This window comes from Bos javanicus, chromosome 2, assembly GCF_032452875.1.
Source record: "Bos javanicus breed banteng chromosome 2, ARS-OSU_banteng_1.0, whole genome shotgun sequence".
NCBI lineage: Eukaryota > Metazoa > Chordata > Mammalia > Artiodactyla > Bovidae > Bos > Bos javanicus.
Window position 1 is genome coordinate 38,175,367 of NC_083869.1, and position 15,674 is coordinate 38,191,040.

Genomic DNA, 15,674 nt, shown 5'->3' on the forward strand with positions numbered 1-15,674 from the left:
GAAATATTGTCCATCTAACTGCCAGGCATAGCCCCAGAGTCTTATCTGTGCATTTACCAGTAAATATTTCTTAAACCTTTAAAGTGCTAGATACCATGCAAGACAAATCTGGTCCCTGCCCTTAAGAAGTTTGTAGCCAAGTCTGAGATATGGGCAAGTCCAAGTGGTTCAATGCTGATGTGTGCTGTAATACAAGAGAGGGACAAGATGCTAGGGATGTTGGGAAGAGACACCTGATCTGGACATGGTAAGTTAAGGAAGACTTCTTGGAGCAAATGATGTCTAAGTTTAGGCTTGAGTAGGATAAAGAAAAGTTAGCCAGATGAAGCATGAAGAAGAGAGAGCTTTCTTGTTTCAAGGATTACTTGACACTGTGATTAATGTGTTTATAAAGCATAGGCCCAGCACACAGTAAGCCCTCATATATGGCAGTTTTTAATATTTTATCGTAAGTAATAGACACCGCTCAATAGTACTTTTCCCACATATAAAACAATACACATGATACAATGTTTCTGCAAATAATGGCTGATAGAATTCACAATTAATGTTTAATTGTCTATTATTATTTAACAGGCTCATAAAATGCTGATGTTTGTTCCTCATTGCAATTCATTTTGAATTGCATTCAGTTTTCATTCTGAAAACTACAGAGCATATTGTGGTCTCTCTGTATAAGGAAAATAGAAAATAGAATCGGAATATTAGGACTTAAAGAAACTATAGAAGTCACCTGATCCAGTCGTCCCCTTTAACATGGGAGAAAACTAGGCTAGCCCTTTGCTCAAAGTAACAATGTTGTCAGTTAGTGGCAGCAAGAAGACAAAAAGGCTGGTATTCTGACTAGCACTTTAATCCTCATTTCCTTTATATGGCTTTGCCAACTTCAGAGTTATTTTCAATGATCTCAACTTTGATGTAAAATTGTGTTAATATTGTTACCTTGATATTAATTTCCATTATTGCCTTTGAAGTTTACATGGGCTTCATTTTGTGTTTTCCTAGTACTTGATTCATTCTGAAAATATGCATGTTAATTAATTTCCCTTGAACTATTTAACTTTTACGTCAAGAGCAAAGGACATATGTAATACTACTAACCATTTTCATTTTAAATCCTTAATTTATTATTGGCAAAAGATTAATATATTTTAAACTTCATTTGTTCTCTGTTAGGTTAAGGTTTCATTCAAAGACTGTACCTTTGGCAGGAATATTAAACAAAGAATTAAGTAAAGAACTGGAAAAACTTCTGTAGTTAATAATCTAAATAATACTTTACTTATAATGTGCTCCTGACTACCACTGTGGTAATGTTCTTTCCTGGTTGTTATTGCTACACAGTTATGTTCGCATGCTCCATTTAAAGCTATATAATTACCAAACCTTTTAAAATAAAAACCACTAAAATGTTTTCTGGGGTATTCTTCCTTTTGCTCATGGTTTGCTCTTCGGCACTTCAGCTTATTGTGCTTATATTGATTCCTCTGCCCACCTGTCAGCTTTCTTGTTCTTGGACTTGAAAATACCATAATCGGTTGTCATTCTCTCCTCATGGAAAATCCTTTGGCTGCCTCTGTGGGGATCCACTGGGCACAGATTTTTTCAATGGCACCCTTTTCCCAGCGGAGTCTTCACTCTATCTGTTGTGTATTCCAAAAAGCCCCATTACCTTACCTCCTGGATACTAACTGTTGAAGAGCCTGTTTCTCATTGTCACGATCTCACAACTCCAGCTACTTAGGAGGATATAATGCTAGCTTCAACAATGTTCTCTTCTTCAATTTTCACCTTTTTTTTTTTTGTGGGGGAGAGGGGATATAGGTATAATTACAGATGATATTGTGAGTTATTGATTGCAGGTAAACTTCTAACAGTCCCTGTCCACTCTCATGATTCTAATATGAAGTAGAAGCTATTTAGTTTCAAAAGGCTGATGCTGACTTGCTCCAGAGTTTTTGTTCCAGCAATTCATATATGTGTACACAGTTTAACATCTACAACCCATTGGCTTTTGATTGCTCAACTTGCATTTGTTTTATGATTTACAGTGTATGCCCCATTTTAAAAACTACTGCAATCTTTTCTGGAGAACAGGAAAAACATTGTTTAGACTTGCAAATGACAAGATGGGTAAACTGGGAGATTAACTGGGGTACCTGAATTTTATTGGTCTGGTTATTCTCTTGCTATACTTACCTTTGGAAACAGAAATCTTGTCCAGTTGTAGGTATTTGCTTATATTTGGCTTCATAAATCATACAACAGTACATGTGCAAAGTCATTCAATGATAATTCCCATAAATTAGTCTTAAGTCAAAAGTGAGTAAAATAGTTTCAAAACACAAACTTTTTTCTATTGAAATTTATAGGAATAGTCCCAGGATTCAGAAAGGCTGAATGTGTACTAATTTTCTTTACATTAGTTCACTGCTTCTCAGGTCTCATTGTCTGAGAACCTTGAGACTACAGTGTTTTATTATACAAATCTCTTTGGACATACATTATATTTTGTGTTTTTTTAAATAAAAATTTTAATACAGAAAAATATACACATATATCTAAAAGTCTGTCATTATTCAACTTCAGCAATTATCAACTTACTAGTCAAATTTTTTTCATCTATACCCTTATCTAGTCTCTCATGCCTATGCAAATACCCATATATCATATCATTTCATCTATATTTTAGTATTTATCTCTAAAATTAAAAAGAATAAACCATTTATAAAGCCTTTATAAAAGCATAACCATACTATGATCACACCTAAAAACTTGAACAGTGTTTCCATAATAGCATCTACTTACTAATCAATATTGAAATATATCTGTTTTTTTTTTATATTAGGTGTATTCAAATCAGAAACTAAAATGGCTGTTTGTTTCCTCTTTGATGTTAAGATTACTCACTGTTTTCAGCTACTGTCAGCCTGATCCATCCATTACTATAACATTTCCTATCAGCTCAGATCAATTTCAGTAGCAAATGATTATCATGAATGAGAACCCATTATTTCGTTACTCATTGCAATAGGGTATATTCTAATGCTATCATTTCTTTTTTATTTATTTGGTTCCATTTAAAAATGTTATTTGGGTAATTTAAATAGGTATTACTTGAGCATCTATCATGTGCTAGCACTCTGCTAGATAGTATAAGGAGAAAACAAAATACCTATATATCATGGCTTCTGCTCAAAATGGAAATAGAAATATTATGCTCAAAATAATTAGAGAACAGTTATGAGTGTGGGTTGGAGAATGTTTAATGGCAGCTATGGGACATGTGCTGGGCCAAGAAGCATTTTATGAAATAGGGGGAAACTGAGGGCATTTCAGGTAGGGGAATAGTTTGGGTCACACCATGAGGCAAAGAACAAAGATGGTGGTATAAAGAAAGGAATGGGAAAAAACCTACCTAGAGACTCCACATTAACAAGGTTAAAGTGGGGCATTAGTTGGAGGTGAAGACAAGCACATTAGATAACAAACAGAGAGGGTGAGGTTGAGAAAGGACAGCAATAGAGTTAGGAGTATAAGGTAGACACAGGAAGCAGGAAGAAGAGAAGAGAGCAGTATCAACTGGTGGAGAAGCAGGGGAGAACAGCGTTATAGCCAAGGAATGAAAGAGTTTTAAACATGAAGAGGTGGTTGACAGAGTTAAATACCACTGTAAGGTTAAAGAAAGGGGGACCAATTCAGGAGGGAGACCCCTGGCAATATTTGACAGGACACTTGATTTTGATATAGCATATTACAGACAGAGGGTAGATAAAGGAAGGAATGATTTGGAAGTAATAGGTTAGGACAGAGGGCATAGATGATCTTATTCTAGGAATAGGGTTCAAAAGAAGAAGGTAAATATGGCCAAGATTATCAGCAGTTGGGGAAACCTAAGTGTTTGAAGACCAAAAGTCTGAATTTCCTTGATATTCCTTCTATTTTGATAAATAGAGCAAAATATATTTTTAGAAAGCAAACTTTGAATAATGAAAGTGCAAAAAGAGCTTAACTAGTTATTTTCGTTCACTGTATTTTATGATATTTTATTTACTCAATTTTCATTTCATATATTACCACAGTGAATCATGCTTATATCAAATATATGACAATGATATATTAAACTGAGAATGCTAGTTTCTTCCATTTCAAAAAAAAAAAAAGATTTTCTGCATCTGTCTCCATCTCCTTCCTCTCTGCTTTGTTAGCTATATGTGTACATGGAATGTGTGTTTGCTTTTATTTTGTTAGTTTTATTGGTTTACTGCTCACAAAGATAAGATATGTTTATTATAAAAAATTTTTTTTAATTCCATGAAATGCTTCTATTCAGAGATAAACAATATTATTATTTTGGTAAACCTCCTTCCAAATCTCTTTCTATGCGTAGATAGATAGATGATATTTTATTTTAATGAGATCATACCGTGAGTGTGGTTTTGCACCTGCTTTTTTACATCTAGTAATAGGTTGTAGATATTTTCTGTGTTGATGAATATGGAAATATAGAAACTTTTTCAATGGCAGTCATTACATGATGCCATAATTAATTTAAGCCATGTCTTGTTGCCAGACACTTAGACTCTCCATTTGTTCTGTTTAAGCAGCACTGCAATGAACATTCCTATTGGTAATTTGTGCACATGTCCTGTTGATTGTCTTCTTGGAATAACTTCTTCAAAGTGGGGTTATGGGTGAAAGGCTATGTATATTTCATATTGCGATATATATTTACATATTACCCAGTGTTCTGTAGAAGTGCTGTACCAATTATATTTCTACCAATAACACCTATTAGTACCCAGGAAGTTCTTTTAAATGTCTTAATATTTTTCATCTTCATTCAGGCTCATTTTCTTCACTTATAAAAATCAGGATGAAACATATCAGTGATTCTTAAAAGTTTTAGGATATTAAGACCATTTGAAAACTGTTGACTAGAAAGTAGAAATATTGTTCCAGGAAAACACATCTGCAAAAACACAAAACTTTGACATAATATTTATGAGAATTCACAGATCTTTTGAAGTCAAATCACAGACTCTTTAGAATTTCATTCCATGAATCCAAGTGAACAATCTCTGAATCAGGTGATTTTTACAGTTGCTTTCTACACCTTACACATACATCACACACTCATGTGCATGCAGAATTTTAATGTGTCCTTGGAAAATCTTTAATATCTTCTTGATACAAACCCTAGTCTCCTTGTGATCTGTGAAATCACTTGAGTGTATTTATTTATTGGATGAATTTCTATTTATTTCAGGTTCTTCAGTGGCGAGCCCGCCAGGAAGAGATAACAAGACTGGAAATGGAAATCTCTGCCAGAAGAAGAGAAAAGGAAGAGGAGAAAGAGAAACTGTGGAAGAAGAAGGAATTGTTACAAAGAGAAGAGAAGAAAAAAGAGGTATTTATACTGTTGCTGCAAATGTGTGAATGAATATTTAATTGCTTGATTGAGATTTGATTGACCTTGGTCTTTGGCATAGAATCCTCATAGGCAGTTCTTAGAAAGATTCATAAGGTTCTAGGGGAGTCTTGTTTGAATGTATTTGTGCTTCAGAGATTTATGTACATGGAGGAAAACCCACTTTATTGACTTCATAAGCACAAGTACTTGTGATTAGAAGAGATACTATAGATAAAGAAAAGACAAGGTTTGTGGTTGTTGTTAAAGTATGTTCTAAGTAGGGACATGGCAAAGCCAGAGGTACTGGAATAGCATTTTGGTTGACTACAGTACAGCAGAAGACTGTGAAAAGATGTATTTATTGGAAAATACAGTATATTGGGGTCAGTACAATTCATAGAATACCAAAAGTCCCTTTAAAGAATTTACTTCTTGTTTTATTATGTGTTAGATTGTTTGGTTTTTCATACTGATACAAATTCATCATCCTATTTTTGAATGAACATTGGTTTCCCAATCCTCAAAATATTGATTAAAATACTTATTTTTTAAAAGGTATTTTTTATTTTTATTATTTTTGGCCGTACCATGTAGCTTGTTGGATCTTAGTTCTCTGACCAGGGATCAAATCCATGTCCTATGGAGAGGAAGTGTGGAATCCTAACCACTGGACCTCCAGAGAATTCCCCAAAATACTTATTAATAGCTTTAAAATAATTATTTTGACAGCCTGTGGAAGATAAAACATATTTCAGAGGGGATTTAAAAAAAATATAGGGTATATATTTAGATATTTTATTTGCCCATATCACAAAAGTGATAGAATTTATAGTAAAGAATACTTTTCTTTAAGGTTTTATGACTTCTGTGGAAATAATTCACAAAAGGCAATTTATGATCAATTCTACAAGATAAAAAAAGGAATTTCCATTAATCTGTATTGACTTGATCTGGACAATATGTGAAATGTTTTCTTTTAGAGTTGCTTAAGTGCCAAGAATGACTAATTCATAGTCCTTGATGAATAAATTTTGCTTTATGAACACAGTTGCTATACTTTAAGCTATATGGTCCATTGAAATCATATGAAACTCTTGTCCAGAAGTTTTTCCTTTAAAATTCAACCTGAAGAAAAAAATAACACTGTGGTTTTTTAGCTAAAAGTCAGATTTTCTACATTTTTATAGTTCAGTTATCATTATTCTTGCTTGGTTTGTGCTCTTATGTCAGCAAATTGTTGTAGAGTCAGTATGTGTGAAAAACAACGTGTATAGGAATTATATAATTTTTGAGAAAATGAGCTGCGAAGAAGATGTAATTTACAGTTTGATTTCTAAGAGAGTACATTAAGTGGTTTCATCAAGTCCCCATCAAAAGAGATACTCATAAATATCAACTATGTTTCAGATAATGTAGGGCTTCCCTGGTGTTTCAGATGATAAAAGAACTTGCCTGAATGCAGAAGACCTGGGTTCGATTCATGGGTTGGGAAGACGTCCTGGAGTAGGAAATGGCAACACACTCCACTATTCATCCCTGGAGAATTCCATGGACAGAGGAGCCTGGTGAGCTACAGTCCATGGGGTCGCAGAGAGTCAGACATGACTGAGCGACTAAAAACAAAAACAAACAGATGTGACCTATACACATTTCTGGATAAAACTTATCAATTCCAGCATTTGCTGTTATGAAACTATAGTATTGGAAAAGTATATTCTTAGAGATTTGTCATCTACCTTCATAAAACTTCCTTTCTATAAATTAGTATGACCATGAAAGGATGTATTTTTAAACATTAGCTTGCATGTAGTGTCATTTTAAGTGCCATACACAGACACAGCTGAAATGCCAGGCTGGATGAATCACAAGCTGGAATCGAGATTTCTGTGGGAATATCAACACATATATGCAGATGATACCACTCTAATGGCAGAAAGCCAAGAGAAACTAAAGAGCCTCTTGATGAGGGTAAAAAATGACAGAAAAAAACTGGCTTAAAACTCAACATTCAAAAAATGAATATCATGGCATCTAGTCCCATCTTTTCATGGAAAATAGATGTGGAAAAAACGGGAACAGTAACAGATTTTATTCTCCTGGACTCCAAAATCACTGTAGACAGTTACTGCAGCCATGAAATTAAAAAAACTCTTGGTCCTTGGAAGAAAAGCTATGACAAACCTAGACAGCATATTAAAAAGCAGAGACATCACTTTGCCAACAAAAGTCTATCTAGTCAAAGCTTTGGTTTTTCCAGTAGTCATGCATGGATGTGAGAGTTGGACCATAAAGAAGGCTGAGCACTGAAAAATTGATGCTTTTGAACTGTGGTACTGGAGAAGACTGTTGAGTGTCCCTTGGACAGCAAGGAGATCAAATCAGTCAATACTAAAGGAAATCAACCCTGAACACTCTTTAGAAGTATTGATGCTGAAGCTGAAGCTCTGATACTTTGGCCACCTGATACGAAGAGCTGAATCACTAGAATAGATCCTGATGCTGGGAAAGATTAAAGGCAGGATGAGAAGGGACGACAGAGGATAAGATGAGATGGACATGAGTTTGACCAAGCTCCAGGAGATGGTGATGGACAGGGAAGCCTGACATGCTGCAGTCCATTGGGTCTCAAAGAGTCAGACATGACTGAGTGACTGAACTGATCTGGACTGAACTTGGCCTAACACCAAAACAGCAGCAACCACAACAAAGAAAATAGTAATGGAATGAATAATCGAGCTCTAAGTCAAATTCATGGTCAATCTCTTGCAAATGTATGCGACCAAGGTATCTATTTTATTTTTTTTCTTTTAAAAATTACTTCTTAACATTTAGAAAAAAATTGAAGTACAGAGCTTGATGAAATTAAAACAGTACTCATCACCTAACATTGAAACTGTTAAAATTTTTCATTGTTTCATATTTAATTTTATAGATAAAGTTGAAGTCTTCTTTTGAGGACTTTACTCAGTACCATTTTTCTTCTTACCACCCCAGAAGAGTCTTGATCATGAATGTTATTTCTATCTTTCAGACCATCTATTGCTTTTAATACATTTTAATTCTTTTACTTTTTTCATAAATATTTTCACACTGTATCATTCTGCAGCATGTGCTTTTTCATTTAACCATGAATTTTGAGATATAGCCATGTTAGTAGAGGCAGCTAGTTTACTCTTTTAATGGCTATATTATGTTTCACTGTAGAACTAGTTTACCATTTATCCATTCTTTGAGCAGTAGGATGTAAGTTTCTTAAGTTTTGTTCTTGAAACTGTACTGCAGCAGCCACCTGTATATAATGACAGGGGCATGTATGCACAGCTTTCTCTAGGGTATACCTGGGGTGGGAATCACTGTGTTGCAGGATTTGCATGTTTTCAACTTTATAAGACTTTTTTTTACTTCATAAAATATTTAAACTATTCTTTTTGATATTTGCCAATCTGATAAATCCCTTTCATGGACCACAGCCTTGTCGTGGCAAAGAGGCTTACATAACTCAGTGAAGCTATGAAACACATCGGCAGGGCCATCTAAGATGGGTAACTGAAGAATTCTGACAAAATGTGGTCCATTGAAGGAGGAAATGGCAATCCACTCCAGTATTCTTGCCATGAGAGCCCCATGAACAGTATGAAAAAGGCAAAAAGATATGACACCAGAAGATAAGCCCTGCAGGTCAGAATCTGTCCAATATGCTACTGGGGAAGAACAGATGGCAACTACTAATAGCTCCAGAAAAATGAGGTGGCTGGGCCAAAGCAGAAACAATGCTTAGTTGTGGATGTGTCTGGTGAAAGTAAAGTCTGATGCCATATAGAACAATATTGCATAGGAACCTGGAATGCTAGGTCCATGAAGCAAGATAAATTGGACATGATCAAGCAGGAGTTGGCAAGTTTGAACATTGACATCTGAGGAATCAGTGAACAAAAGTGGACTGGAACAGGCAGATTTAATTGAGGTGACCATTATATCTACTAATGTGGGCAAGAATCCCTTAAAAGAAATGGAGTGGCCCTCATAGTCAACAAAAGAGTCTGAAATGCACTACTTGGGTGCAACTGCAAAAATAACAGAATGATCTCAATTAGTTTCCAAGGCAAACTGTTCAATATCACAGTAATCCAAGTCTATGTCCCGACCACTGATGCTGAAGATACTGATGCTGACTGGTTTTGTGAAGACCTACAAGACCTACAAATAACACCAAAAAAAAGATGTATCTTTGATCATAGGGTATTGGAATGCAGAAGCAGGAGATCAAGAGATACCTGTTTGGAGTAACAGGCAAGTTTGACCTTAGAATACAAAATAAAGCAGAGCTTAGGCTAACAGAGTTTGTCAAGAGAGCACAAGGGTCTTAGCAAACACGCTTTTCCAACAACCTAAGAGATGACTCTACAAATGAACATCATCAGATAGTCAAAACCGAAATCAGACTATGTTCTTTGCAGCTAAAGATGGAGAAACTCTATACAGTCAGTAAAAATAAGACCTGAAGCAGACTGTCACTCAGATCATAAGTTCCTTATTGCAAAATTCAGGCTTAAATGGAAGAAATTAGGGAAAAACATTAAGCCATTCAGATATGATCTATATCAAATCCCTTATGATTATACAGTGGAGGTGATGAATAGATTCAAGGAATTAGATTTGGTAGACAGAATGTCTGAAAAACTATGAAAGACAGTTAGAACATTGTACAGGCGGTGGTGACCAAAACCATCCCAAGAAAAAAGAAATGCAAGAAGGCAAAGTGATTGTCTGAGGAGGCTTTACAGATAGCTGAGGAAAGAAGAGAGCAAAAGATGAGGGAGAAAAGGAAAGATTATTCCCGACTGAATGCAGAGTTCCAGAATAGCGAGGAGAGATTAGAAGGCCTTCTTAGATGAACAATGCAAAGAACTTGAGGAAAACAATAGACTGGGGAGGACTAGAGATCTCTTCAAGAAAATTGGAGATATCAAGGGAACGTTTCATGCAAGGATAGGCACAATAAAGAACAGAAAGTGTAAGGACCTAACAGAAGCAGAAGAGATTAAGAGGAGGTGGCAAGAGTACACAGAAGAGCTATACAAAAAAGATCTTAATGACTTGGATAACCACAGTGGTGTGGTCACTCAACTAGAGCTGGACATCCCAGAGTGAGGTCAAGTGGATCTTAGGAAGCATTACTACAAAGAGAGCTAGTAGAGGTGATAGAATTCCAGCTGAGCTATTTAAAATTCTAAGAGACGATGCTGTTAAAGTGCTGCACTCAACATGTCAACAAATTTGGAAAACTCAGCAGTGGCCACAGAAGACTGGAAAAAGTCAGTTTTCATTTCAATCTGAAAGAAGTTCAATGCCAAAGAATGTTCAAACTACCATACAATTGTGCTTATTTCACATGCTAGTAAGTTTATGCTTAAAATCTTTCAAGCTAGGCTTTAGCAGTACATGAATTGAGAACTTCCAGTACAAGCTATGGAGAAGGCAATGGCACCCCACTCCAGTACTTTTGCCTAGAAAATCCCATGGACAGAGGAGCCTGGTAGGCTGCAGTCCATGGGGTCGCTAGAGTTGGACACGACAGAGCGACTTCACTTTATTTTTTCACTTTCATGCATTGGAGAAGGAAATGGCAACCCACTCCAGTGTTCTTGCCTGTAGAATCCCAGGGACGGGGAACCCTGGTGGGCTACCGTCTATGGGGTCGCACAGAGTCAGACATGACTGAAGCGACTTAGCAGCAGCAGCAGCGGTACAAGCTATGTTTAGAAAAGGCAGAGGAACCAGAAATCAAATTGCCAACAATTGTAAATCATGGAAAAAGCAAGGGAGCTCCAGAAAATCACATCTACTTCTGCTTCATTGACTGTGCCAAAGCCTTTGACTGTGTGGAGCACAACAAACTGTGGACAGTTTTTAAAGAGATAGGAATACCAGACCACCTTACCTATCTCCTGAGAAACCTGTATGCGGGTTAAGAAGAAACAGAACTGGACATGAAAGAGCTGACTGGTTCAAAACTGGGAAAGGAGTACATCAAGGGGTATTCCTACTGTGAAGGACAGGGAAGCCTGGCGTGCTGCAGTCTCTGGGGTTGCAAAGAGTCGCACTGAACAACAGCAGAAGAATCTGACAAAAGGGAACAGTATGTCAGTGTTTTAAATTGGATTTCCTCTGATCACCTGTGAGATGGCAAATCTCATATTTTTATTGAGCAGTTTTCTTCCTCTGTGAATTGCTTATTCATGCTTCTTGTCCATTTGTCTATTTTTCCTTTATTTAATCTGTTGGTGATCTTTATAAATTCTTGATACTGTTTCTTTCTATCAGTTACATGAGTTGCAAATATTTTCTTTTGTTGGTCATTGGCTTATAAATTTGCCTCCATGTCTTTAGTTTCATGGAAAGTTAAAATGATCAAATAATCCAAGTTCTTAAACTTTTCCTTTGAGAATCATGCTTTCATGTATAAACTATGACCTGGTAGTCAGAACATCTCTGTGGAGAGCTTTGATATTTGCCTCTGCTAAGGGCAGGGCCCTGTGTATTTTACTGGCCCCACACCAGTTTGTGTACAGTATTAACTTTGAGACTTGGGACCCATGGTGTGAGCTGGGAGTGGGTGTTGATTTGGCACTCCTGTATGCACCCTGGGCTCTGCATTTGACCCTTTTCCTCCTCTGGTCCCAAGCAGAAAATTAGCTCCCTGTCACTCTCCTGGGGAGAGTTTATGGCATAGTTAGTTTGCACTGTATGTATGGACAAGTCCTACATGACTTCTTGGCTCTTCGTAGGTAGCTGGTTCCTAACCCATGTGCACAGGTCCCACACCTATTATTAAAAACTGAGCCATTAGTTTCTCAGATGTATCTCAGGTCCAGCTCTCCCCAGGAGTCACTTGGCTTTGGCTCCTTCTTACTGCTCTGACTTTGAGTTCCATCTTTATTTTCAGCACTGAGGTACTGACTGTGTGTGTGTGTGTGGTTGTGATATAGTTTGTTCAAAATTTCTGTGTTTAAAGTGGTAAAGGAGATTTCTGTGTCAACTCAGACATACTGACCAAGCTTCTGACTATCTTTATATATTCGAACCACAAATACAGATTTTCATTAACTATTTTTTTTAATGTTGGAGACAAATTTTAGCTCTTCAGTGTTTAATAGAATAGTGAAAGTTGCTCAGTAGTGTCCAACTCTTTGTGACCCAATGAACTATACAGTCCATGGAATTCTCCAGGCTAGAATACTGAAGTGGGTAGCCTTTCCCTTCTCCTGGAAGCTTGGCAGAAAACTCCCCATAGGCAACCTCCTCTTGACTTGAGACTGGCTGCTTTGTTACCTGGTGTTCTTTCTCTCCTCATCTACTGTTTCAATTCCTGACATATCTTCTTAAAAGACAGCAGCAACAGAAGTAGAGATACTAGTTCAGTTCAGTTTAGTCACTCAGTAATGTCCGACTCTTTGCAACTGCATAGACTGCAGCATGCCAGGCTTCCCTGTCTATCACCAACTCCTGGAACTTGCTCAAACTCATGCCCATCTAGTTGGTGATGCCATCCAACCATCTCATCCTCTTTTGTCCCCTTCTCCTCCTGTCTTCAGTCTTTCCCAGCATCAGTGTCTTTTCCAATGAGTCAGTTCTTTGCAGCAAGTGGCCAAAGTATTGGAGCTTCAGCTTCAGCATCAGTCCTTCCAATGACTATTCAGGATTGATTTCCTTTAGGGTGGACTGGTTGGATCTCCTTGCTGTCCAAGGGTCTCTCAAGAGTCTTCTCTGACACCACAGTTCAAAAGTGTCAGTTCTTCAGTGCTCAGCTCACATCCATACACGACTACTGGAAAAACCATAGCTTTGACTAGCTGGACCTTTGTCGGCAAAGTAATGTCTTTGCTTTTTAATATGCTGTCTTGGTTGGTCACAGCTTTTCTTCCAAGTTGTAAGCATCTTTTAATTTCATGGCTGCAGTCACCATCTGCCGTGATTTTGGAGCCCAAGAAAATAAAGTCTGTCACTGTTTCTATTGTTTCTCCATCTATTTGCCATGAAGTGATGGGACCAGATGCCATGATCTTCGTTTTTTGAATGTTGAGTTTTAAGCCAGCTTTTTCACTCTCTTTCACTTTCATCAAGAAATTCTTTAGTTCCTCTTTGTTTTCTGCTATAAGGATGGTGTCATCTGCATATCTGAGGTTATTGATATTTCTCCCAGAAATCTTGATTCCAGCTTGTGCTTCATCTAGTCTGGCATTTCTCATGATGTACTCTGCATACAAGTTAAATAAGTAGGGTGACAATATACACCCTTGATGTACTCCTTTCCTAATTTGGAACCAGTCTGTTGTCCTCTGTTCAGTTCCAACTGTTGCTTTTTAACCTGCATACAGATTTCTCAGGAGGCAGGTCAGGTAGTCTGGTATTCCCATCTCTTTAAGAATTTTCCAGTTTGTTTTGATCCACAGTCAAAGGCTTTAGTGTAGTCTATAAAGTAGAAGTAGATGTTTTTCTGGAGTTCTCTTGCTATTTCTATGATCCAGTGGATGGTTGGCAATTTGATCTCTGATTCTTCTGCCTTTTCTAAATCCAGGTTGAACATCTGGGATTTCTTGGTTCACATACTGTTGAAGCCTAGCTTGAAGAATTTTGACTGCTACTTTGCTAGCATATGAGATGAGTGTAATCGTGCAGTAGTTTGAACATTCTTTGTCATTGCCTTTCTTTGGGATTGAAATGAAAAAAGAGATACAATGCCATGTATAAAACCTTATCTTAGAATTCCTGAACAAGCAATCACCATTATACTAATTCTTCTTCCCAGTATTTGTCTGTTAGGAAATAATAGTGTATTTTTGCTAGAATAACATAATTTGTATCCAGTATTAAAATTTATCCTGGTAGGTGCCTAGCTCCTTGCAAATGTACATTTACTATTAGTAGATCACTTTTTTCCTTCTGTGCTTTAAAAATCTAGTTTAACATTATATTCATGGTTCTCATAGTTATATCTCAAGACCCAAGGACAATTTTGATGCAGAAGCTGTTAGGTGATAAAGATGCTTTTTTCAGAAGCATGTCTCCACTTTTGAAATTATCATGGCAAAATCAAGAGATGATGTCTTTCAATAAACCAGCCCTAGGAGCTATTGTAAAAATCAAGTTTATCATGTTAGATAAACCTCAAAATGCTTGACCTGTAGTATTGGTCCCAGAACCACCCTTTCACTGCATGTGACTGTTTGGATGGCTTGAATAACAAAAAAATTGCTCTGTATCACAGCATCTTTGGAGATCTTACTGCTGCATAATGCCTGGCATTCTATTGGATCCAAGGCAAGGATAGTTTTAACCTTGTGCCCAAAATGGAGATTTTTAAGCAAGGCTCACATAAAAAGGAAACACATTCTTTCTTTGATTTATTGTGTCACAGTTCTCTCCCTATTTTCACCAACTCTGAATCCAGCTTTGAAACCACTCATATCGCACAACTGAGTGGTGGGGGACATAGTCAGAAAAGTCAGAATGACTCTACTGGCCATGTGACCTTTAGCCTTATCTCAGAGGTATTTCTGGGGGACCTCAAGGGACATCGCACCAGTAAATACCAGTAGACCCAGTCTTCAGTAGAACCTCAGCACTTGGGTGCTTCCCCTTGTCCTCAAGTGACCTGGAAAATACTCAGAATTATATTCATCTGAGAGATAACTGAGAAGAGAGGAAAAAGTCTAAAACAAGAATGGTAGGCTGTCTTAATCAGAATGGATGCTAGAGATCTGGAACAGTGCTGCTTCTCAGAAGATTTAAGAACCACAGGCTTAGGAGGGCATCCAGAGCACATTCAGATCAAAACCAGTCTCTCTTTGTGAGAATTTATGGTTTCTCATGAGAATATGTGCTCAGTTGCTTTTGTCATGTCTGACTCTTTGCAACCCTATCAACTGTAGTTTGTCAGGCTCCTCTGTCCATGGGATTCTCCAGGCAAGAATACTGGAGTGGTTTGCCACACCCTCCTCCAGGGGATCTTCCCAACCCAGGCATAAAACCCACGTCTCTAATGTCTCCTGCATTTTCAGGTGGGTTCTTTACCGCCAGCACCACATAGAAAGTCCTCCTTATGAGAGTAATTCATCATAAAATTATGAAATCTCTTCTGCAATGTTTCTTAATCTAATAATATACTGATCAAAAGAACCATGAGTAGAAAAACAGGTGGACATAGAAGAATAATAAAAAAGAATTCCTAGATTTTGAGCTCTGCTTCTTTGGGATTGTG

The 15,674-nt window shown here is 37.1% G+C and overlaps 1 protein-coding gene across 8 annotated transcripts in view; it reads left to right on the forward strand.

Moving 5' to 3' along the window:
* CCDC148 (coiled-coil domain containing 148) overlaps positions 1-15,674 on the forward strand; it is a 293,619-nt gene that overhangs the window by 186,328 nt on the left and 91,617 nt on the right. For all 8 annotated transcript variants that reach the window (XM_061437347.1, XM_061437319.1, XM_061437336.1 and 5 more), the window contains one exon: positions 5,270-5,410. In XM_061437347.1, coding sequence (XP_061293331.1) covers positions 5,270-5,410 — 141 coding nt within the window. The remainder of the gene's footprint in view (positions 1-5,269; positions 5,411-15,674) is intronic.